Source organism: Capra hircus, chromosome 3, assembly GCF_001704415.2.
Source record: "Capra hircus breed San Clemente chromosome 3, ASM170441v1, whole genome shotgun sequence".
In the NCBI taxonomy this organism is placed as follows: domain Eukaryota; kingdom Metazoa; phylum Chordata; class Mammalia; order Artiodactyla; family Bovidae; genus Capra; species Capra hircus.
In genome coordinates, this window is record NC_030810.1 from 20489207 (window position 1) to 20514195 (window position 24989).

At 41.7% G+C, this 24989-nt stretch overlaps 1 protein-coding gene across 3 annotated transcripts in view; it reads left to right on the forward strand.

Annotated features, from left to right (window-relative positions):
• The window catches only part of MAST2 (microtubule associated serine/threonine kinase 2), a 198977-nt gene continuing 177667 nt past the window's right edge, over positions 3680 to 24989 (forward strand). For all 3 annotated transcript variants that reach the window (XM_018043679.1, XM_018043683.1, XM_018043687.1), the window contains exon 1: positions 3680 to 4190. In XM_018043679.1, coding sequence (XP_017899168.1) covers positions 3993 to 4190 — 198 coding nt within the window. In that variant the 5' untranslated portion in view covers positions 3680 to 3992. The remainder of the gene's footprint in view (positions 4191 to 24989) is intronic.

Genomic DNA, 24989 nt, shown 5'->3' on the forward strand with positions numbered 1-24989 from the left:
TCTCCTTCAAACTTCTTTACTGTTCCCTATATCAGTTGTCCAAGCCAGAATCTTGGAAATTATTCTCAAATATTGTTTCTTTGTCTCTACCTAGATGAATCAACAGTTCCTATTGTTTCTGCTTTCTGAGTCTCTAAAATTCATTCATTTTCTTTCATCAGGACTATCACTTTCTTAGTACTTGTCATCATCACCTCTCTCCCAGATCATTATAACATTATCTTAATTCGGCTAGCATAGAATTTGCTAGTGGAATGGATGTGAAATGTGTGAGAAAGAAAATATTCAAGTATCATTCTGAGGTTTTGGCCTGAGAAACTGAAAAAAATATTGGCTTGTCATTTATTAAACTGGGGAAGATAGGAGTAAGAGTGGACTCAGGCCAGACTGTGCCACATGGCCATCTCTGACAGATAAGAGGCTGAGAAACTAAGTAGCTGAGTGTATTAGTTTTCTATTACGGGGTAATAAATTACCATAAACTTATCAGTTTAAAATAATACACGTTTATCTCACAATATCTGTGTATTGTGAGTCCAGATATGGCTGGGCTATGTTGTCATCTGGAGAAGTTTGCTTTCAAGCTCACGCAGGTTGTTGGTAGGATTAATGTCCTTGTGGTTGTAGGTTCCTTTGTTTTGTTTTTCTTCTGGCTCTTGGCCAGAGTTGCCCATAGCTTCTAGAGTTTGCCTGCAATTTCCTGCCACGTGACTTTCTCTATAGGCAGTTCAGAACATGGTAGCTTGCTTCTTCAAGCCATTAGAATGAAAATGAGAGTGGGTCTGTTAGCAAGACACAGTCTTATACAAAAATAGAAAAAAAAAAGAGTCTTATACAATGTAATATAATATAATCACAAAAGTGATATTATACCATCTTTGCTATTTAAAAGCAAGTCACAGGTCCCACCCACCTCAAGAGAAGGGGATCACACAAAGGGTTAAACTGGAGAGGAGGTGGATCATGAAGGCAGCCTTACAGTCATGTGCCACACTGATTTTTCCCAGTCCTACAGTGGAAGGTAAGCTGTTGAAGTAGAGCTCTGGTCCCTAAGTTGCCAAGGCTGAGTCAGGGAATTCTCTTGCCAGAGATTGTGAATCTGGAATGATGATGCAATTAGAGAGAAGAGAAGGTTAGAATCCCTTTGTACAGGTATGTGGCAGCAGCACATTGGCTGCTGGTGGTATGGGAGCACTGGTGACAGCACTGTCCTAAAATTGTCACTAGAGTGTGTTCTCTGGAGAAGTTCCTTGTTTCTTGCTAGTTTCATAAGCCTGATCCTCCAATCTCTGTTCTGTGAACCCTTCTATATAGTCATCTAATAATTCCCCCTTAGGGTAATAAGAGTTTGCTTCTGTTTGTAACTGAGAATGTGTCAGACTCCGTAAATGCAGGGAAATATAAACAGTTGGCATAGTGAAAGTGAAAGTCGTTCAGTCGTGTCTGACTCTTTGTGACCCCGTGGACTATATAGTCCATGGAATTCTCTAGATCAGAATACTGGAGTGGGTAGCCTTTCCCTTCTCCAGGGGATCTTTCCAAACCAGAGATCAAACCCAGGTCTCCCACAATGCAGGTGGATTCTTTACCAGCTGAGCCGCAAGGGAAGCCCAAACAGTTGGCATAAGTATAAATAATTGCAGGTGGCTCAATGATAAAGAATCTGCCTGACAATGCAGGAGATGCGGGTTCTATCCCTGGGTCAGGAAGATCCCCTGGAGGAAGAAATTGCAACCTATTCTGGTATTCTTGCCTGGAGAATCCCATGGGCAGAGAAGTCTGGTGGCTTACAGGCCATGGGGTTGCATAGAGTCGGACATGACTGAGCAATTAAGCACACATACACACAAGAATTAATAGGAGAAGGTGGCATAGACAGAGACCAGATTTCAGATATCCTTGCCAATCTTACTAAGTTCAGTGGTAGACTTCATCTTGAAGGTCATGGAAACCTATTTGACTGTTTTAAGCAAGAAAGTAACATGTTTTTTGAAAATACTTGTAAAGGCTTATTGGAGGACGGGTTTGAAGAGAAAAGGTCTGGATGTAGATGAATTAGAAAGTTTTCCTAGTCAAGTAGGTGAGAGAAGATAAGACTTGAAGTGAGGTAGTACTAGTATGATGGAAAGGTTACAGAAGAAGCAAGACTTGTTCATCAATTGGATGTGGGGACAGGAGGGGGAGGAAAGAAGTATAGGATGACTTCTAGGTTTCTGGTTGAGGCAAGGAGAGGTGGATTGTGGTGAGAAACGGAAATAGGGAATACAAAGAGCAGATTGTCGATTGGCTGTAGAAACATTGGTTTGTGTATAGGCTCTGATATCTGATAGACCTTGGTCTGAGTCCTCGCTCTGCACTTATTAGCTGTGTCATATTGAGCATTTCATGTAACTTGAACCTCAGTTTCCTCAACTGTAAACTGGAAATTATACAACTTACCTCTTTTTCACATATGTGTGAATTGAATGCACACTGTCTGGTATCCAGTGAAAGTGAAGTCACTCAGTCGTGACCGACTCTTTGCGACCCCACGGACTGTAGCCTACCAGGCTCCTCTGTCCATGGGATTTTCCAGGCAAGAGTACTGGAGTGGATTGCCATTTCCTTCTCCAGGGGATCTTCCCGACCCAGGGATTGAAGCCAGGTCTCCCGCATTGTAGACAGACGCTTTACCATCTGAGCCACCAGGGAAGTCGTTTTGCTATAATGTTAGTTATTACTGTCTTTCAAAAAAGGTTCAGGGAGGAGGCTCAGGAAAAAAAGGGTGACCCCTTAAGGAAATGCTTCTGTGAAAGCATTCCCGTCAAGTCAAAAGAGGAAAAATATGGTGCTGTGGCAGACCAGAAGCCAGAAGGAGGAGGCCAGACAGCGCTGAGCTACAGCCACATTGCTGAGCAGATGAGTCACTGAAAGTGACAGGCTGAGCTGCCCAGGCCACAGCTGGACTCGCGGTGGCCGGGCAGGACTGGGCGATAACGTAATTACTTCGTTGTCAGTGGGGAATCATGGCGATGTTCTGGAAGCTTGTCTTCCCTTTCCCCTTGAAGGAATCTATTGCTTCTTCCCCTTTTATAGGACTTTCCACATCCTGTCTTACTTTTTGGAAACAGCAGGAAACCGTGGAAAGAGTCAGAAAAGCCAGAATTTGAGTTCTGTCCAGCTTACTCAGTGACCTGGTGCATGTCACTTCTCGTCGGTCTTCTTATCTGTAACAGGAGAATGAACAGACCTGCCTTCAAAGTGTGATGTGACGATCAGATGACAGTTGGTTCGCAGATGCTGAACAAAAAGGCATGCATCCGTGTTCTGTTCACTAGTTGTCTCCTTTATCTTCTTGCTGCTCCTGGTCCTTCTCCACCTACTTCCTTGAGGCCGTTGATCAGTTCTAATTCATTTTAGATTCGCACCACTTAGCTTGGCCTGGCACACAATTTCATGAATGGACGAAAGAAAGAATCAATGAACCGTCCGCGGCTACCACTGGCGCTTCGGGGCCCCGCCCCCTTCCGCTCTCCGCCCCCTCCCTCCCACACCACGCGGTGGGGCCAAGGGCGGGTCTCTCGCGACCGTTCGCTGGCGCGTGCGCGGGAGACGGCGCGCGGCCGGAGGTGGCGGGCGGGCTCCCGGTGCGCGCGCGCGAGGGGAAGGGAGGGGCGGGGCCCGGCCAGAGGCAGGCGGGCGGGCGGCTGGCTGCGGAGCCGGCGGCGGCGGCGTCGGCGGCGGCGGCGGCGGCGGGTGACCAGCCGAGCGTGTGCCGGCTGGGACAGGACGAGGCTGCGGCGATGCTGCCTCCTGCGTAAGGAGCGCCGAGGAGGCCGCGGCCCTTGAGGCCCCAGAAAGCGCGGAGGAGCTGCGGGCTGGGATCGGTGGCTTCGGGTGCCCGCCGGGCCATGGTGGCCGCGGGAGGTGGTTGGCGCGGTAGCGCTGCGGCCCGGGGAGGTGCGGGGCCGGGACAGTCGCGGCGCTGACGCCCGCAGGGCCCAGCCGCAGATATGAAGCGGAGCCGCTGCCGCGATCGACCGCAGCCGCCGCCGCCGCCGCTGCCGCCGACAGCCGGCCGGGAGGATGGGGCTCAGCGGGCGGCGGAGCTGCCCCAGCCCCAGCCCCTGCCCCCGCGCCGGCGAGCGCCGCCCGGGAGGCAGCGACTGGAGGAGCGGACCGGGCCCGCAGGGCCCGAAGTCAGGGAGCAGGTAGGGCTGGTCCGGGTCTCGCAGGGAAAGGATGGGGAGGGGGAGCCTGAATGGGACTGATGGGGGAGGGCTGTCTCGGGCGGGAAGATTTGGGCTGGGGGAGTTGAAGGGGTGGGGATTGAATTGAAGTTGGGCAGGAGGAATGGGAGGTCTAGAGAGGCAGAAAAATGCGGAGTGGAGAAATGGAAGTATTAGTCTGGGGTTGAATGGGAAATGAGAGCGTAGGGATGAAAAATGGTCCTATGGGCGTTTGAGGTAAAGGGTTCTGGAGAAGAAGAGACGCCCGAATGTGGCTGGGAGTGAATGAAGTGCAAAGAATAGGTTTACTAAAGGGGTATGGAGGAATTATCCAGAGGGGCAAAAAATGTAAGGTAGGGACAGTCAGTGTGATATAGTAAATGTTATCTTATTTTCTCGAGGTTGCCTTGACAGTTGTGAAAAAGATGTCATTCCTAAGCATTCTCTGGTTTGGCCATCGTTATAGTTTTGTTGGAATATGTTCCTAGCCATTGTTAAAGTTCTCTCCAGTAATGATTCATTTCACGAGAAAGCACTTTTTAAAACATGTGCTTTGGGGATGCATGTGTGCAATCCAAAGGAAGTACTGTGAGCAGAGAATTCATAGATTTAGTCTCTGCCTTATAGGAGTTTACCACTGAAAATATCTTAGTGGGAAAACATAGAAAGAAATGCAAAAAGTTCGTGGAGTTTCTGAATGGACAGGATGTGTTTATATATTAATTTTTTAATCAAGTGTGGGTTATTTAGAAGTCGGGGATAAAGGTCAGTTTTATGAGGGAGAAGTTGTCATTAGTAGCTGTAGAAAGTTCAGTGAGTACCTGCATGGTCCTTGATCTTGTGGGATTTACAGAAAAATGTATTGTAGTAATGGACTCCAGTGACAGCTTCCCTTTTGCACATACTATTCAAGACCCTACTGACTTCATCTTTGGAGATCTGAAGGGTCCTGGGTCCTGTTAGGTCTCCTGCCTAACAGGAGACCTTTCCTGTATGTTAAATAAGTATTTTCCATAGACATCATTATTATATAGTTTCAGTGATGCACATGTTAGCACTTGGACTTTCCCCCACTGTTGGTTTTTTATCTTGTATTCTCCACCCAGTGCTGAGTAGACTGTGCTATTGCTATCTTTGCCCTTACTTTGAGGCCGCTGAGCATTGTCCTCTTACTGTAATTTTCTCTCTCAACCTTGTCTTTTATATTCTCTGCAGTTCCTATTCAAAACATTTTAAAATGTACTTAAAACCCAGATCCTTTCCTGATTCAGGTTTACCTGGTCCAATTTACCTTATCCAGTGCTTCACTGAAGAGTTCAAGGTTACTTGATTTCTTCCCCTTTATCTCAGGATTTCTGTGTTCACTCATCCTTTTAAATCTCAAAGAAGGAAGTACTTATCCTCTTCCAGGCTAATTTCTCTATGTTTTTGATTTCATTCCCTCTTATCTTCTGTAGGCCCTTGTTGTCTTATACCTCAAATAAAAACAAAACGACAAGATTTCCATGAGTTTTGTAACCTACTTAAGCTACTTTGTAATCTCATTTTTGCTAACCAGCAACCTTCCTGAAAAATGAGTTTTTATATTCAGGAGTCTGAGAACGCTCCAGGAGATGGTGAAGGACACAGAAGCCTGGCATGCTGCAGTCCATGGGGTTGCAGAGTTGGACACAACTGAGTGACTGAACAACAGTTCACTGTCTCAGCTTCTTCACCTTATATACATTCCTCATATATTTGGCTTTTACACATAAACTCTCTCCAAACTGATGTCTTCAAGGTCATCAGTAACTTGTATGTTTGTTTATTTACTTTTTAATTGTGATGTGACTACAGAGTGCAAATCAAAGGTTCATTCAGCCCATGAATTTTTATAGAATGAATACACCTATGTCAGATAAGGATGTGGAACATTTCCAGTACCCTAGAATGTGCCTTTGTGTTTTCTCCCAGGTATTACTCATCTCTAGAGGTAACCACTCACCAGCCTCTATCAGCATGGATTAGTGTTGCCTCTTCTGAACTTCATATAAATTAAATCATTCAGCTTAACTCTTTTATGACTGTACTCTTTGATTCAGCTATGTCTGTAAGATTCATCTATGTTGTTTCTTTTAGAAAAAGCTTGTCCTTCTTCACTGCTGTATAGTTTTCCATTGTATAAATGTACCATGATAGATGCTAAAACTTACTTTTTTTAAGTTGAAAAATAATGTGTGGCTATTTGTTAAAAGTTTTCATTGTGAAAGAATTACACGGAAAGATTTGCAGCAGTCCTGGGGACCTTAAAATGACTAAATCTGATAACCTCCCTCTTCTCTGACCTCTGTGAACTATTGGTCACTCTTGACCATGTGTTTCTTTTGATGTTTTCTTCTCTTTTGTCATAATGTCTTTTCTACTCCTGTTTCTCTGACTGCTTCTTGGGTGTCTTTTTCTGTTTTCTGTCGCTGTCCCCAGTATGTTCCTTGAGGATGTGTTTCCTCTCTGTCCTTAGCTTTTTCTTTTTTCTGGTCATGCTGAGGCTTACAGGATCTTAGTTTCCCGACCAGGGAACCCAGGCCCCTGCGTGTGAAAACACTGAGTCCTAACCACTGAACCAACAGAGAATTCCCAGCTTTTTTCTTTTATCCTTTGTTTTAAAATTTTTATTTATTTATTTATTCACTTTTGGTTGTGCTGGGTCTTTGTTGCTGCTCAGGCTTTTCTCCAGTTGCCAGGAGTGGGGATTACCCTCTAGTTGCCGAGCATGGGCTTCTCATTGGGGTGGTTTATCTTGTTGCAGAGCCCAGGCTCCAGGGTACATGGGCTTCAGTAGTTGCAGCTTATGGGCTCTAGAGCATGTGGGCTTCATTAGTTATGACGTGAAGGCTCAGTAGTTGCGAGTGCAGGCTCAGTAGTTGTGGCACACTGGCTTAGTTGCCCCTTGGCACGTGGAATTTTTCCTGACCATGGGTCGAATCCATGCCTCTTGCATTAGCAAGTGGTTTCTTAACCACTGGACCACCAGGGAAGTCCACAGGTTTTTTCTTAATTGTATTTTGTTTTTTAATAGGTTTGCCCTATTCATGGCAAGTACTTAGGATACGGAGTAGGGTCTACGTGCTGTGCTTAGTCGTTCAGTTGTGTCTGACTCTTGTCGTGGGAATTCTCCGGGCAAGAATACTAGAGTGGGTTGCTATGCCCTCCTCCAAGGGATCTTCCCAACCCAAGAATCGAACCCAGTTCTTCGCATTGTAGGCGTTCTTTACCGACTCAGCCAAAGGGTCTGTAGTTCTCTTTGTTCATGACATTGTGTTACAGAGCCTCCTTGTAAAGTCGTCTGAGTCTCTAGGCCTGACCTCTTTTCTTAGCTCTATATTTCCATTTCTAGCCTTTCCACCTTTCTAACATTTCCACCTTAGACTTTCAGCATTTGTGATCTTAACATTAGTGGTTTTCATAATTTGATAGAGTCTTGAAATTCCATGACTTGAAATTATTTGTTGAAAACTTAAAATTTTTCAATTTTGTGTGTTGTGAGATGGGATGGATTATTCCATTCATTCAGGGAGTAAAAACCTAGCTGATCACCAAGGTATCTACCTTTCAGAAATGACTTTGTTCTTCATTTCTCCTGACATGGAATAATGCTGTTATATGTTATACCATGCTGGTATTTAGGAATAATTTCTGAACAGGATGCAGGACTTGGATCTCTGGATGAGTGGCTTACTGTATCATTGAAATATCGATAGATTCCATTGTTCTGTTTAGAAATGCGCTTCTCCCTGTGTCTTCCCTTTCTCTGGTCCTCAAACTTGAAATTGTATCTGTGGTCTTTGTCTTTTCGCTCTCCCTTGACCCCCTTACCCAGATTCTGCTGATTCTGTCTTCATGATATCTTTCAAATCTTTATGCTCACTGTCATTACCTTAATCTACGCCATTTATAAACTTTTGTCTTGGTTGTTGTAATATCTTAACTGCGTTTACTCTGCTTTTAGCCTTTTAACCTCTAATTTATTCTGTATTCTAATAAAGAAGATTGGAACCCCTTGCCTGTCTGAGTTGCAATAAGTATTTTTAAATGATCAATTCATTGCTTTATCTTCAGAAACTTTCATTAGCTTTTTAATACCATAGAATAAAGTTTGAAGACCTTGGCATTCAAGGTCTACTTGAAACATCACTTTATTAGAATCAGTTAGAAGCCCCTTCTCTTGGTTCCCAATACTTTGCTTTGTATCCATTGTAGCATACATTATTGAAATAGCTTATCTCTCTTGTTAGCAAGTTCTTTGAGGCCCAGATTCTTTCATTTACTATTGTATACCTAGGGCCTAGTATGGTATTTGAAACATAGTTATTAGTCTGAATACTTATTAGAAACATGGATGTGTGCTGGGCTTGAAATGTATCCTGAGCAATATCCTAATTGGTTGTCAGTCTCTCATCAGAGAAAAAACTCCTCAGAGGCTGTCTTAATCATCACTGTACCAGCCCTTAGTGTTTTAACTGGTACATAATGGGCACTCAGTAAATATTTGTTTCCTCCTTAGGCACTTTCATATTTTTATTTTAATTAGTTATCTATCTGAAAAACTTTCTTCTCAGTCTTTGCCCATTGAAATTCTACTCAAGCTTCCAGGCCTAACTCATGCCACAGAAACTGTTCTGTGAAGTTGCTTTTCTATGATTGGGCTGTCATAAATAGCCCTTCTGTCCTTCTGTATTCATTTTATATTATTTCATATCTGCTTTTAAGTTGTAAATTATTGAGGGTGGGAACTATATCATCATTTTATATACCATAATACATAATCAAGGCCTTTGTCACAATAGGCACAATAATTATTTACTAACTGAATGAATGAACAGGAAATGATTCAAATATTTTGAATTTGGGTGAGTTGAGTAATAACGGTAGTAAGAGAGAAATAGGTAAGTAAAGAAAATGAGACATTTTTGAAGATGGAAGACGATGGAGTTCAATTTTACTTTCTAGAATTCTCTCAGCACCATTAAGGAATTTTCAAAATTTTTTTTCATGAAAATCATTATTTGGCACTGTAATGTTATTGTATAGTCAAAGTGAAGTGAAAGTTGCTCAGTCATGTCCAACTCTTTGCGACCCCATGGATTGTATACTGTATAGTCCATGGAATTCTCCAGGCCAGAATACTGGAGTGTGTAGCCTTTCCCTTCTCTGGGGGATTTTCCAAGCCCGGGGATCAAAACCAGGTCTCCTGCATTGCAGGCAGATTCTTTACCAGCTGAGCCACAAGGGAAGCCCAAGAATACTGGAGAGGGTAGCCCATCTCTTCTCCAGAGGATTTTCCCAAACCAGGAATTGAACTGGGGTCTCCTGCGTTGCAGACAAATTCTTTACCAACTGAGCTATCAGAGAAGCCCAAAAGCACAGGGCAGAAAATACACAGAGGGAAAACTGCATGTATTTTTTAGGGAACTGTAATTGATTTGGTTTTGTTGGAATTTGAACTTAGAGGCATAGATGATGAGTTTAGAGCCTAAAAGAGCCTAGATGGTAGAAGATCTTTACTACTGTTTAAAAAGAGTAAAGTAGGGGAGTAGGATGGTCTTACTTGTTTTTTAACCTGGGTTACTCTGGCAGCTATGTACTACTCTGGATACAGTGTAGGACATGGTGATTAAGACATGGGCATTTGAGAATTTTTCTGAGTTTTCCCAGGGGCTTTACAGGTGGCACAGTAGTAAAGACTCTGCCTGCCAATGCTTGAGAGGCTGGTTCGATCCCTGGTTGGGAAGATCCCTGAGAAGGAAATGGCAACTCACTCCAGTATTCTTGCCTGGGAAATTCCATTGACAGAGGAGCCTGACAGGCTATATCAGATGCAATTGAGCAGGTATTCACACTGAGTTTTCAATGGAAGGTGTGTGCTTAGTTGCTCAGTCATGTCCAACTCTTCATGACCCCATGGACTATAGCCTGCTAGTCTCCTCTGTTCTTGGAATTCTCCAGGCAAGAATACTGGAGTGGGTGACCATTCCCTTCTCCAGAGTATCTTCGTGACACAGAGATCGAACCTGAGTCTCCTGCATTGCAGGTGGATCCTTTATCATTTGAGTCATTGGGGTGCTAGTGATAAAGAACTCGCTTGTCAGTGGAGGAGACATAAAAGACTCGGGTTTGATCCCTGGGTCAGGAAGATCTCCTTGAGGAGGGCATGGCAACCCATTCTAGTATCAGTATTTTTGCTTAGAGAATCCTGTGGACAGAGGAACCTGGGAGGCAGCTGTCCATAGGATTGCAAAGAGCTGGACACGATTGAAGCGACTTAGCATGCACCTACTCCAGTCTGACCTCTGCAATGACAATGAGTTTTCAATACAGACTGTTTGTTAACTCTTTCCTCCCATCTTGTCCTGAAGTAATATAAGTAAGGGCCAGCCCTGAAAACCTATTACCTTTAGGAGATTTGATTTTGTCAAAGGTCCTGGGAGCAGAGAGCCTGGGATGGTTGAAGCAGGTTGGACAGTTTTCCCTGATGAGCGTAGGACACATCTGTTTACAGATTTTTCCCATCTTTGTTTTACTGTATGCCTCTTAGCCTAAGATCAGCCTAAAAGCTTTTTCCACCCCAGTTACTCATGGTGACCTATGATTAGGATTATCAGAGGCAGCTTCATACTGCAATCGCTATGCCTCCTTCATTGCTGGTCTTAGCTACTATATGGTTCTTTGCTAAATTTGCTACCTAGTTTTGTACTTTTTGGTAAAACCCCCATGGCACCTTGGTAATTATCTTTTTTATCAGCAGGTATTGGTTGTTTTTCTTCTCTTATATACGTACTTGGGGTTCCAAAGAGGTTTGAAAACCAGGTTGTTGGGTCAAGGGCTAGCCCTGGGGGTGGAGGAAAAAGTCCTCAGGGGAGAGCAGAGACTAGGTGTCCCTGGGAGTCAGGACTTACGCATGATGCACTGTTAGTCCAACATGGTTGACTACCTTTTTGTTTCAGTGTTGTACCTCATTGTCAACTCTCAAACTCTTTTCTCTGCCCTATAGCCATATATACAGTGGTGATGTAAAAGTCAAAGTCGCTCAGCTGTGTCTGACTCTTTGCGACCCCATGGACTATACAGTCCATGGAATTCTCCAGGCCAGAATACTGGAGTGGATAGCCGTTTGCTTCTCCAGGGGATCTTCCCAACCCAGGGATGGAAACCAGGTCTCCCACATTGCAGGCAGATTCTTTACCAGCTGAGCCACCAGTGAGGACCCTGTATAAAGTGGAAATATAGTAAATAATTGATGAGGAAAATTGATATCAACCTGAGCTTCCTGCTTCCATGTTCATTGGGCATATTTCATCTTTACCAATAATAGGTCCACTTCTAAAATCTCAGTTTAGAGCTTACCACACTCTGACCTTCACATCATCTTCTGTTTCTGTAGCTCGCATTCATTCATCTCCAAAAATTGTTCAAACTCTTTGTAACCTCTGGTCTGTTGATTTTTGTTTTTCCTAAATCATCTTTTCATTGTTGGTCACCTCATGCCTCTACTTTCCTCCTTGTCCAACTAAATATTTCATGGGCTATCATAATTATTCCTGTGTATGTACCTTCAGTACCTTCTGTCATACCTGTCATACTTGAGAAAATCCAAACTGTGATTAAACCAACTCTGTCTATGGTACACTTGTATCAGATAATAAAAGAAATAAGTAAAATATGTAGTGTGCTACAGGGTGATAATGGAGAAGGCGATGGCACCCCACTCCAGTACTCTTGCCTAGAAAATCCCATGAATGGAGGAGCCTGGTAGGCTGCAGTCCATGGGGTCGTGAAGAGTCAGACACGACTGAGCGACTTCCCTTTCACTTTTCACTTTCATGCATTGGAGAAGGAAATGGCAACCCACTCCAGTGTTCTTGCCGGGAGAATCCCAGGGACAGGGGAGCCTGGTGGGCTGCCATCTATGGGGTCACACAGAGCCGGACATGACTGAAATGACTTAGCAGCAGCAGCATAGTGTGATAAATACTATGAAGAAAATAAAGCAGGAAAGGGGGACATAGAGTGGTGGGAGATTTTATGGCTTTAAATAGCATTATTATGAAAGACATCTCTTTGGAATGAGATGTTTGAGTAAAGACCTGAAGGGTGTAAGAAACAGGCATTTCAATTTTGAGGGAAGAGTATGCTTGGTAGAGGTAGAAAGCTCCTTAGGCTGGAAGCATACCTTTAGCTCCAAAATTTTGTTTGAGGAACACCAAGGAGCCCAAGTATGGCTAGAGTAGAATGAGTAAGAGGAAGAGTAGTGGGTGAGGTCAAAGGGGAAAGATGGGGAGAGGAGGGCTGAATTGTGGAGAGTTTCAGATGGGTAAGTGTCTTACAGGGTAAGGTTTTTGGCTTTTGTGCTGAAGGAGATGAAAAACCATTAGAGAATTTTGAGCAGAGGAATAACGTGATCTGACATTCATTTTAATCCCATCTGTTTGACTACTCTAAGGAGCATTGACTGAATGGGTATGTGGAAGCAGTGAGACCACTCAAGAGACTCTTGCAGTTATTCAGGCAAACGAGCAAGGGATATGAAATAATTGTCTGTGATTAAGAGAGTGCTTTTTTTTTTTTTTTAGAATAAAACCACTTGAAAGAGTTGTCTGTATCTTCTTTCATTTCTTCTGCTCTTACTGTTTCCTGCACCCATTCCAGTCAAATCAGGCCTTAGTCTCCTAATTCCACTGCAGCACTTTTGTCAGGGTCATCATTGGTCAAATCCAGTAGCCAGTTTTCAGTATTCCTCTCACTCAACCTATTGCTTTTGACATGGTTGATCATTCCATCATTTGGCTCCTGGGACCATGATCTCTTGGTTTTCTTCCAGTCTCACCAGTGCTTCAGAGAGCTTAGTATTTAATCTGCTTCTATAGTCTGTTCTCTCTCCTGATGTAATCTCATTAGATTGTATTACTTTGCCTTTCATCTGTATGCTGTTGATTTCCATGTTTTTTCCTCTAGTCTTGACTTGCCTCTGAGCTCTAACTCCTTTTTTTAGTTGTGAGTGTAACATTTCTATTTGGGTAACTAATAGACCTTTCAAACTTAATGTGTCCAAAGTTGAACCCTGTTTTTATTTCCTTTTCTGCTTCTCCCTCAGTCTTTCCCATGTCAATAAATGGCACTATCATTCAAGCTATGACAAACCTAGACAGAGTATTAAAAAGCAGAGACAACACTTTGCTGACAAAGGTACATATACTCAAAGCTTTGATTTTTTTCAGTAGTCATGAACAAATGTGAGAGTTGGGCCATAAAGAAGGCTGAATGTTGAAGAATTGATGCTTTTGAGCTGTGGTGTTGGAGAAGACTCTTGAGAGACTGTTGGACTGCAAGGAGATCAAACCAGTCCATCCGAAAGGAGATCTGTCCTGAATATTCACTGGAAGGACTGATGCTGAAGCTGAAGCTCCATTACTTTGGCCACCTGATGTGAAGAACTGATTCCCTGGAAAAGCCCATGATGTTGGGAAAGATTGAGGGCAGGAGTGAGGGAGGAGTGACCAGAGCATAAGATGGTTGGATGGCATCATCAACTCAATGGACATGAGTCTGAGCAAACTCTGGGAGATGGTGATGGACAGGGAAGCCTGGCATGGTGCAGTCTGTGGGGTCGCAAAGAGTCGGACACTACTGAGCGACTAAACAACAAAATCATTCACTCAGAGCAAAATATGGAAGTTGTTTTTGATTCTTTTCTAAACCTCATACTCCACATTCAGCCCATCAGTTCTGGTTGGTGCAGTATTCAAACTGCATGAGACTTTTCCCTACTAGTTCCATCAGTAGTCTAATATTAGCCTCTTTCATCTTCCATCTGGGTTACTATAAAAGTCTCCTAACCTGTCTTCCTGATTCTATTCTTCTACCCTCCCCCCCAACTATGATAATGATAATTTGTACACAGCAAGAGCAGTATCATCCTGTAAAAGTTAAAGTCAAAATCTGTCACCCTCTCTAGTCGAAAGTGGCTTTCCATCACAGTTAATCGAAGTTGAAGGTGCTTGCTTTGTCCTATAGGTGCCTACGTGATCTGCCTCTAGGCCTTCTCAAACCTCTTTTCCTTCTCTTCCTCTTGTTATTGTGCTCTAGTCACAGGGGGTGCCTTGATGGTCTCAAGGTATATTAAGCATGCTCTTCCCTGAGGACATTTTAAAAATTATTTGAGGACTTCTATACTTGGTATTTTTCTCTACCTGAAGTGTTTTTCCTCTGGATATGTTTATATGACTGGCTTCCTCATTTCATTTAGGTCTCTGTTCAGATATCACCTCCTCAAAGAGGCCTTCCTTGATCAGCTTTTTTAAAGTAGCACTCCTAGTCACTCCTGTCTCCTCTTTCTATTATGTCCTTTATTCACCTGTGACTGTCACATATTTGTTATTTATTGTTATTCTCACATATTAGGATATATGCTTCATGAGGATATGAATTTGAATTGGTTTTTCCTTACTGCTGTATCTCCAGTTTCTAGACATGTATATTGGAGATACTAAAGAAATACATTGAGTGAATGTATAGTGATTAAGTCATTGTCTGACCTTAGAGTCCAACTCTGTGACCTGATGCAAGTTACTTAAATTTTTTAAGCCTTAATCACCCCATGTGTATGTAGTGGAGATAATTTCATTACCAATTTCTTTGTTAGGATTTAATAAGTTTATCCGTGTAAAACACTTACTATAAAGCCTGATACCGATGAGTGCTCAATAGTGGTTAATTATTATATTTTTAGGATACATGCATAGAATATGTGAGTATAGGGTTCATGTTTTTCAGTGTTCTTATCTGGTTTCAGAAAGAAATAGAAAAAGGTATGTCTTGACCTTTGATTTGTTGGCATTATTGAACTGTCCTTTATTTTGTTCAGCTTGAAAAAGTGGCTTTAATTTGTATATTTTTCCTTTTAGCCCACCAGGCTCCTCTGTCTATGGGGATTCTCGAGGTAAGACTACTGGAGTGGGTAAGCCTGTCCCTTCTCCAGGGGATCTTCTTGACCCAGAATCAACCCGGGGTTTCCTGCAGGCGGATTCTTTACAACCTGAGCTACCAGGGAAGCCCTTAGGGAAACTTCTGTGAATTTCCTTCTAAGTAACTGGTTTAGAATGTGTTATAGTCTCCCTAGGCTTTAGAATGTATTTAATAGCAAATATGGACCAAGGAAACCACATTTTAAAATTCTGTGATATTGTTTTAGTTGCTTACCAATATTAATGTTATGTTCACCCTTCTTAAGGGCAGACCTGGCAGCAGAGGCACAAATCCTTTAACCTTCGATTTGTTGGGAGATGAATAAGCCACATAGCTTCTCTGCCTGTATTTCAGCAAAACAGGGATAATATAGATGTAGGAATACTTGTTTTTAAATTTTATATAAATTATTTATTATATGTATACTTTTGCTCTCTAACCTTGTTCCACTCAGCATTGTTTGTGAGAATTATATGTCCCAGATCAGCACACTTTTTCTGTTAAGGGCAATATAATAAATATTTTAGGCTTTGTCATACTGTTTGTTTCACAACTACATACTCAACTGTATTGTTGTAGCATGATAGCATCCCTAAGACAATATCCCAATGAATGAACTTATCTATATTTCAATAGACTATATAGAGACATTGAAATTAGAATTTTATGTAATTTCCATATTTGTCATATTGAGAATACTATTGTACAAAATCTTGTTCTGTTGTTTTCCAACTATTTACAAATGTAAAAATTTCTTTTGGCTCCCTGGGTAGACATAAGCAGACTGTGGGTAGGACATGGCCTACCAGCTGAAGTTTACTTACCTTGATCTGTGTTATCTTAACACATTTAGATTAATTTCATCAATTTTAAACTGCTATATAGCATTCTTTTGAAAGAATAATTTGTAATATGTAAACTTTTTTTTTTTTTAATTGGACTTCCCTGGTGGCAGGGATGTAAAGAATCTGCCTGCAATGCGGGAGACCTGGGTTTTATCACAGGGTTGGGAAGATCCCCTTTAGGAGGGCATGGCAACCCACTCCAGTATGCTCACCTGGAGAATCCCCATGGACAGAGGAGCCTGGCAGGCTACAGTCCATGGGGTCACAAAAAGTCGGATAGGACTGAGTGACTAAGCACAGCACATCGCACATTTTGTTATAATAATGGACCATTAGGTGATTTCCATTTTCCAGCGCTACAGTAAACATTCTTGTACTTAATCTCCTTGTGCACATGTGCAGGAGTTTCTCTTACAGGATATTGTTGCCAGATTGCTTTTTTCAGTGTTTGTACCTGTATGTGCTTTAACCACTGATGTTTCGCTGTGTCCTTGACAACTCTTGGTGTTATCACTTTTTGTTAATTTTCTAGGTTTAGATGGCATCTCAGTGCTTTAAATACATTTTCCTGATTATTAGCAAGGTTGAGAATCTCTTCACAGATTTAGTATTTACTTGGAAGTTTTGTTTTCTGTGACTTCCTTAGTTATGAACTTCGTTTTTCTCATAAACTGTTTCTTTTTATTTTTCTTATTGATTGTTGTGAGTTTTTTTTAAAATTGTCATTTAGAAATAGAATATGGTGAAGAAGTATTGTAGGGAAAGAGCAGATTAGCCAAGATAGCAGTGATGAGACTCTTTGGACCCACGGCCTCTCGCTCTCGCCCCATGTTTTGTAAATACATGGTTATGTAACAGCTGAGGTCACTTATAGCCCTGCACACACACTTCACAACATACCCCCTTGGCCACCGGCCACCTTTGTTCTGCAAACATCTATAAGCTCCACCTGAAAAGCCCTTGAGGCTGCATTATGTCTGCATCTGCTAGGTCAACCTCAAGAGAATACAGTGTGTCTGCCTTACGGCTGTCGCGCTAGCCCGGAGAGAAGAAACATGTCTGCAGTTCCTTGAGTTTTCTTCCAGCTTCCCCACTTGTGCCTTGCCTACCCTGGGTTCAGCAAACAGTGAGATACAGGGAGATAAATATACTTTAGGTTTGAATTCTCTTAATAGCTTAGTAGGTTTGGATTTGAAATGGGGATAGCAGTGTCTATTTAACCATGTTGTTCTTACGGTTATAAATTGCCTAGTTTGTATTGGAGCTCACTAAATGTTTGTTTCTATGTATTTTTATTGGTTTGTTCTTTGTCACTACTGTAACTTTATGTGTAGCAAAGTATTCCTTTTGTAGCAGATCACTTGTTTTGTGAATTTTCTTCTTTCTTTCCTCCTCCTTTTTTTCTTTTTTACTATTTAATTGTTTATTGTCAAATACAATAAGTACAGAAAAGCAGTCAAAAACAAAAGGATAATTTAGTGAATTGTAAAATGAACGCCATTAATCAAGCAGAATTTTACCAGCCATTCAGGAAACTCTTCTTGCTGTGGCCCTCCCAATCATAGTCCCTCTGTCTCTGCAAAAGTAATCAGTATTCTGACCTAGGGCTTCCCTGGTAGTTCAGATGGTAAAGAATCTGCCTGCAATGCAGGAAACCTGGGTTCAGTCCCTGGTTTGGGAAGATCCCCTGGAGGAGGGCATGGCAACCCACTCCAGTATTCTTGCCTGAAGAATCCCATGGACAGAGGAGCCTGGTGGGCTATACAGTCCATAGGGTTACAAAGAGTCGGACCCGACTGAGTGACTAGGCATAGCACAGCACATTCTGACTTAAGCCTTTCTTTGTATTTCTCTTTAAGTTTACATCTAAGACATTACAGTTTAGTCTTGCCCATTTTAAAAAACTAGATGTGTTTGTCTCTTTTAATTTATACGTTTTCCTTTCATCTCTTCTTTAAAGTCTGTATGTTGAAAAACCTTGGAACATTTGACCTGTGGTTTCCCATAGTCTAGATTCATAGTTATGGTGCATTTCAAAATGTTTCAGGTCCTTTGTATTGCCTGCAAGTTACAGCTGGATAGAGAGGCTTAATCAGTCTCAGGTTCAATTCCTTTGGCAAGATTTTGGGTGGTAGTGTGTTCTTTCAATAGAAGGCACACGACGTCTGCTTTTTGCTCTTTGATTGGGGGTCCCCTGTACATAATGAAATGCATCTTTCTCGCTGTTTTGAATATTTTCTCTTTGTTGCTGGCTTCAACAGTTGGTAATGACATGTTTTGACTCAAATTCTGTTTGAGTTTAACCTACTTGAGGTTCATTGTGCTTCTGCACGTGTAGGCTCATATCGCATCAAATTTGGTAAGTTTTTGGCAGTTACTTCTTCAGGTATTCTTCCCATTTCTCTCTTCTTCTTCTGGGAGTCCCTTAATGCATAAATTGTTTCTTTTGAAGATGAACCCCTCATCTCTTAGGCTCTCTTCACTTTATTCTCTTTTTTCTTTTTGTTCCTCAGACTATATAGCTTTAATTATCTTGTCCTCGAGATTGCTGATTATGTCTTTTGCTTTCTCAAATTTGCCATTGAACCCCCTACTGAACTTTTCACTTATTTATTGGTTTTCTTATTTCTAGAATTTCTATTTGATTCCCTTTTATAATTTGTCTTTTTCTTGATAGTCCTTGTTTTGTTCATACATTGTTTTCCTGATTTTCTTTAATTCTTTGCAAATGTTTTCCTTTAGTGATAGGAGCTTATTTAAGACAATAGATTTCAAGTTTTCTGCAAAATGGAATACTGGGCTTCCTCAGGGATGTTTTCTGTTAATGTATTTTGACTCTCTTGAGTGGACCATACTTTCTTATTTCTTTATACGTCTTGTGTTTTTTAAAAATTATTTTTGTCGAAAAGTAGAGATTTGAATATTGGCAACTCGGGAATACAGTGTTTCCCCTTTCCCCAGGTTTTGCTATTTTTTGAATATTGAAGGCTGTAGTTGTTCATGTGTCTAGTGAATTTTCCCAGCCTTTTTTGTAGAAATTGTATTTCTTGCTGTGTGTGATACTGAAGTCTCTGTTCCTTAGCTTGTATTTTGATTAAGATTTTCTGGATTGCCAGGAGCTAAGCAAACAAACAAACATACAATCAATATGTTTGTTTTACAAACATACAAACAAGCTGGTTTTTGCAGATTGACTTTTTGACTCCTTTGGCCTTTAGCCAGACTTGTGTTGAGTCCAGGGATCAGCTTGAGATGAAAGCTTAAAATCTTTTCAGTCTTTCCTGAGCATGCATTTCACCCTGGGCTTTCTAATTTACTTTATATACACAGGTGTTTGTTATTACCCTAATTTCCCAAAGAAACTCTCCCTTTTCCTGCCCAGATCTCAGGTAGTCAATTGTATGTCTCATTGTTAATCCTTTGCCCAGGTGGCTGTGGGTGTTTGGGTCACCTTACGGGGTTTTAAGCAGTGCTTGCTGCTTTTCCACGTTGAGAAGATTCCAAGTTAGTTGAAATAGAGAGGAGTTCCTTGTGTCAGTCCTCCGGGTAGCCCCCAGGTGAGTTAGAACAGATGTAATAATGTACAAGTGAGATCTCCTCTTGTCCTTCTGGTACCAGGGGCCAGGGTCCCACTCTGGGATCCCAACTGATGTCTTCACGATTGCCTCCACATCAAGGAATGAGTAGGGTGAGGGCGAGTGAAAACGCCACAGAGCTTTCCCACCATTTTTAGGTTGACTTCTTGATTCAGTTCTCATGGTTGTTGTAAATCTTCTATTTCCCAGAGTCTGACAAAAGTGGTTCTGACAGTTTCTGCCTGTTTTTCAGTGTTTCTCTGGGGTAATTTTAGGTTGGGAACTGTCTACTCCACCATTTTGCCTATGTTGTTTTTCACTTGATTTTAATTTTTATCTCCGTAATGATGAATGATGTTGAGAATGGTGTCATTTGCCATATTTGCTTTTTCTTTGCTGAGATGTCTATTAGGTTTCTTTCTCACTTTTTTTAAAAAATTGGCTTATTACTGAATGTTTTCTCAGATATGTTTTGCAAATATTTTTCCTCCTGTGTGATTTGTTTTCACTTTTTAAACAGTATCTTTGGAAGAGTAGTTTTTAAATTTGATGACGTCTATAAATTTGTTCGTTTTTAAACTTATGCTTTGTTGTGTTATCTAACAATGCTATCTAACTCAAAGTATAAACATTTTACTCTTGTATTTTCTTTTGAAGTTTTATACTTTTAGATTTTATAGTTAGATTTATAATCCATTTAGAGTTATTTTTCATACATTGTCTTTGATATGCCTGAGGCATGGGTCAAAGTACTTTTTTATATTTTTTTTGTATATGCACATCAAGCAAAGGTTTTAATAGGGATTAAGAGAATGTACTTTGATTAGTGTGGCGCCTGAGTTTGACTCTTGGCAGGGTACGTCAGGAAGAATCCGTCACAGTATATGGACTTCTCTTCACCTATTAAATTACCATTCATATGGGATAAGACAACTTGTGTTGCAAGCCCAGGTTTTTAGCCTGATAGACAAGTTTTTAGTGTGTAGACTTCTGTTTTTTAGCTGTGAAGCCTTTGATTACATCTAATCCTATGATACTTACTCCTTGGAAGGAAAGTTATGACCAACCTAGATAGCATATTGAAAAGCAGAGACATTACTTTGCCAACAAAGGTCCATCTAGTCAAGGCTATGGTTTTTCCTGTGGTCATGTATGGATGTGAGAGTTGGGCTTTGAAGAAAGCTGAGCGCCGAAGAATTGATGCTTTTGAACTGTGGTGTTGAAGACTCCTGAGAGTCCCTTGGACTGCAAGGAGATCTAACCAGTCCATTCTGAAGGAGATCAGCCCTGGGTGTTCTTTGCAGGGAATGATGATGCTAAAGCTGAAGCTCCAGTACTTTGGCCACCTCATGTGAAAAGTTGACTCATTGGAAAAGACTCTGATGCTGGGAGGGATTGGGGGCAGGAGGAGAAGGGGACAAGAGAGAATGAGATGGTTGGATGGCATCACTGACTCGAAAGACGTGAGTTTGAGTGAACTCCGGGAGTTGGTGATGGACTGGGAGGCCTGGCGTACTGTGATTCATGGGGTCACAAAGAGTCGGACACGACTGAGCGACTGAACTGAACTGAATCCTATCCTTGTGTGTTTGTGTTAGTTGCTTAGTCGTGTCTGACTCTTTGTGACCCCACAGATTGTTGCCCAACAGACTTCTCTGTCCATGGAATTCTCCAGGTGAGAATACTGGAGTGGATTGCTGTTCCCGTCTCCAGAAGAGCTTCCCGACCCAGGAATTGAACCCTGATCTCCTGCATCACAGGCAGATTCTTAACTGTTTGAGCTACAGGGAAGTCAAGGAAGGAAGTCCTATCCTTAAAGCATTATATAGTATAAACACAGCACTAGCCTTGTGTATAAAGTTAGCTTGAGATTTGCTTTAGTATTGTGGGGGACGGAGATAGTTCTGACCAAGGTGGGGAGGATTCTGTGAGGACTCAAGAGAAAGCAATAAGCTCTAGGGTTGGGAGGAGCATGTAGAGATTTTGTAGTCAGGCAATTTTCAACCTTTTATTTGATAGTCGAAATTTACATGTCATATAGTAGGTATGTTATTGTTACTGTGTTGCTACAATAGATAAATACAAATTATGTGTAATTTCTGGCATGCAAGCTGTAATTCTGCCTTTTAAAAAATCTCACGTAAGAAACATTGTAACATAAGTGAACCGATTTTATTGTAGTATTGACCAGGAACTTGCTTTCATTTAATTGAGAGTATACTGATTGAGTACTTTAAATCAATTTCAAGTAATTTGTGACACAATTCTCACAGTTGATCAACATGTGTGTGTGTTGGTGGAATCATACTGAAAGTTTTTGTTTAGTTTGGTGGTTCTCAAACTTTAGTGTGCTTTGGACTTACCTAGAAGGCCTGTTAAAACACAGATTGCTGGTCCCCTCCCTGAGATTTTCCGTTTTAGTAGATCTGGTGTGGGACTCCAGAATTTGCATTTCTAACAAGTTCACTGCTGATGCTGATGTTCCTGGTCTGGGACCACATTTTCAGGATCACAGCTTAGGCCAACTTTCACCTTACTTTTTCAGTATTCTAGGGGCAGAGTTCGTCCTTTTTAAGATAGCCTATTCACTGTTAGGCAGTTCTTCCTATAATTAAACCTACTTCTCCTTTTGTTATTTTTGTCCAGTATTTCTAGTTCTGGCCTGTGAGGTAAGAAGTTTACTCTTCCTATAGCAGAGGAGAAAGCCCTCATGTAGTTGAAGAAAGTTATTCATGTCTCCTTTATTTAATTTCTTTCATGTTAAGCATTTATAGTTTCCTAATAATTATTGGAAGAATACTGTAATTTGTAGTTACGTTAATACTGCCATAAGAGTTTTTTATTTGTAACCTTGTTTCTCTTCCTGTATTTTCTGGGATACTATCCAGGCCAGAATCCTGGAAGTCATCCTAGGTTCCTTCCCCTCCTTAACTCCCTATTTTGCCGAAAAATCATTTGATTGTAGAAATGCTAGGAACCAGATAGAAATTTGATCGAGTTTAAGCAGAAGGGGGCGGCTTAAGGGTACAGTAATACGCTATTGAACCTGCAAAACATGTGATTTGGCTGGATCTCTCATAAGAGACTAGAAATAGGAACTAGAAAATTGCAAGAAGTAAGTTAGTTTGGAAGTTATATTATAGAAAGGAAGTTCCTCTTCCCATGCCCCTTTTCTTTCTCTCTTAGACCATGTGTTTTATTTGCTTCATTCCCTTTTCTTGTCTTTTAATAAATTCTTCAGTAAATCCAATAATGTTCTACTGTTTTAAAAAGTTCAGTGTAACTACCATATGTATAATAGATGGCCAGTGGGAATTTGCTATATGACCCAGGGAACTCATACCAGGGCTCCCTAACAGGCTAGAAGGGTGGAAAAGGCTGGGAGGTGGAGGGAGGTTCACGAAGGAGGGGACATGTATACCTATGGCTGATTCATGTTGTGGTATGGCAGAAACCAACACAATATTGTAAAGCAGTTATCCTTCAGTGAAAAATAAATAAATAAGTCCAGTCTAGCTAGCTGAGCAAGAGAAGCAAGGTACAGAATAGTTCATAAAGAGTGAACTATTTATGTACTCATCTCCGTTTGAAGCCTGGATAGTAATTATCCTGGGGAGATAGTGTAGTGACTGAAAGGGAGCACAGGGAGCTTTCTAGAAAGTGCTTGGTTATGTTTCTTTTTTTAAAATCTTGATGGTGGTTACATGGATATGTTTAACTTGCAAAAATTCTTTTTAAGTTATATGCTTAGTTATATGTACATTTTTGAAATGAGTAATATACTAAAATTAAAAGGATGTCCTGGTTTAAAAGTTAAATTTCATTTCCTATTTAATCAACATTTCCTTCCCTTTGCAGAGTCTTGATAGGGGAGACTTGGAATAAGAAGATGCATAATCTGCTTTCATTTTTCCTCTCCTCTGGCTTCTTTTCTTTAGTATGCTATAGGGAATAGGGAGATTGAAAAGGATATGACTTTCTTTTACCTGATGCTGATCTAGTCCTGTTGGTTGCCAGTCCTTTTGTGCCTAAGACTAATTGTTCATCCATATAGTGAAGCAGGCATCCAAGTGCTGGCTGTCATTTAGCTCATTTGTAAGTTATTTTGGGAGTATTTTCCTTTCCATTGCCTTCATGTAGGATATTCCTTCTCCTTGGTACCTGGTAAGGCCTCCTCACTTCCCTCCATCCACAGCTGCTTGCTGGAGTGCTCCCTCTATGGATGGCCAGCCCTTTTAGATGGGTTATCAGCGTTAGTGCCCAAACCCTGATTTCTTCATGGTTTCTACTTGATGCATAAGTACTGTTCATCCTTGTCACACCACTTGGTGGTAATATAGGCTGCTGCCTTGATGCTTTCTCTTTTTGCATTGACTTCTTCCAATTCCCCTTTCTTCCTGCTCATTCCTGATGCAGTTGCCTGGACACATCAATTGCTTCAATGGTTGTTGTTGTTTAGTTGCGCTGCTGCTGCTGCTGCTGAGTCGCTTCAGTCATGTCCGATTCTGTGCGACCCCATAGATGGCAGCCCACTAGGCTCCTCTGTTCCTGGGATTCTCCAGGCAAGAATACTGGAGTGGGTTGCCATTTCCTTCTCCAGTGAATGGAAGTGAAAAGTGAAAGTGAAGTTGCTCAGTCGTGCCTGGCTCTTAGCGACCCCATGGACTGCAGCCCACCAGGCTTCTCTGTCCATGGGATTTTCCAGGCAAGAGTACTGGAGTGGGTTGCCGTTGCTTAGTCGTGTCCAACTCTTTGTAACCCCATGGACTACAGCACTCCAGGTCTCCCTGTCTCTGACCATCTCCTGGAGTTCACCCAGGTTCATGTCCATTGACTTGGTGATGCTATCCAACCTTATCCTCTGCTGCCCTCTTCTTTTGCCTTCAGTCTTTCCCAGCATCAGGGTCTTTTTCAGTGCTACCAATAATGGTACGGTGCCTTACTATCCCCCATATTCTTTTATCCATTTACTATCAATATTAAAAATACTTTCTTCTCGGGACTTTCTTGGAGGTTCAGTGGTTGGGACTTTGCACTCTCACTGCTGAGGGCCCAGGTTCGATCCCTGGTCAGGGAACTAAAATCCTGCAAGCAGCGCCGTGTGACGAGAAACAAAACAACAACAACCAAGATAACAGCTTTCCCCCCTTTCTCTTCAGCTGTTTTTCATCTTCACTCTTTTTATGCTGGAGTATTTGTAAATTATATTCTGGATAACCACTACCAACCAGTATTTGTGCTTTCCTGCGTGTGAACCCACCTGTCACAGTATGTAAGACCAGAGGCTTTAAAAAAAATCTTTTCTCAAGGAGGTAGACGTTTCTCCGTTTCCTGTGGCTTTTAGTATTGCCCTGGTATCAGAT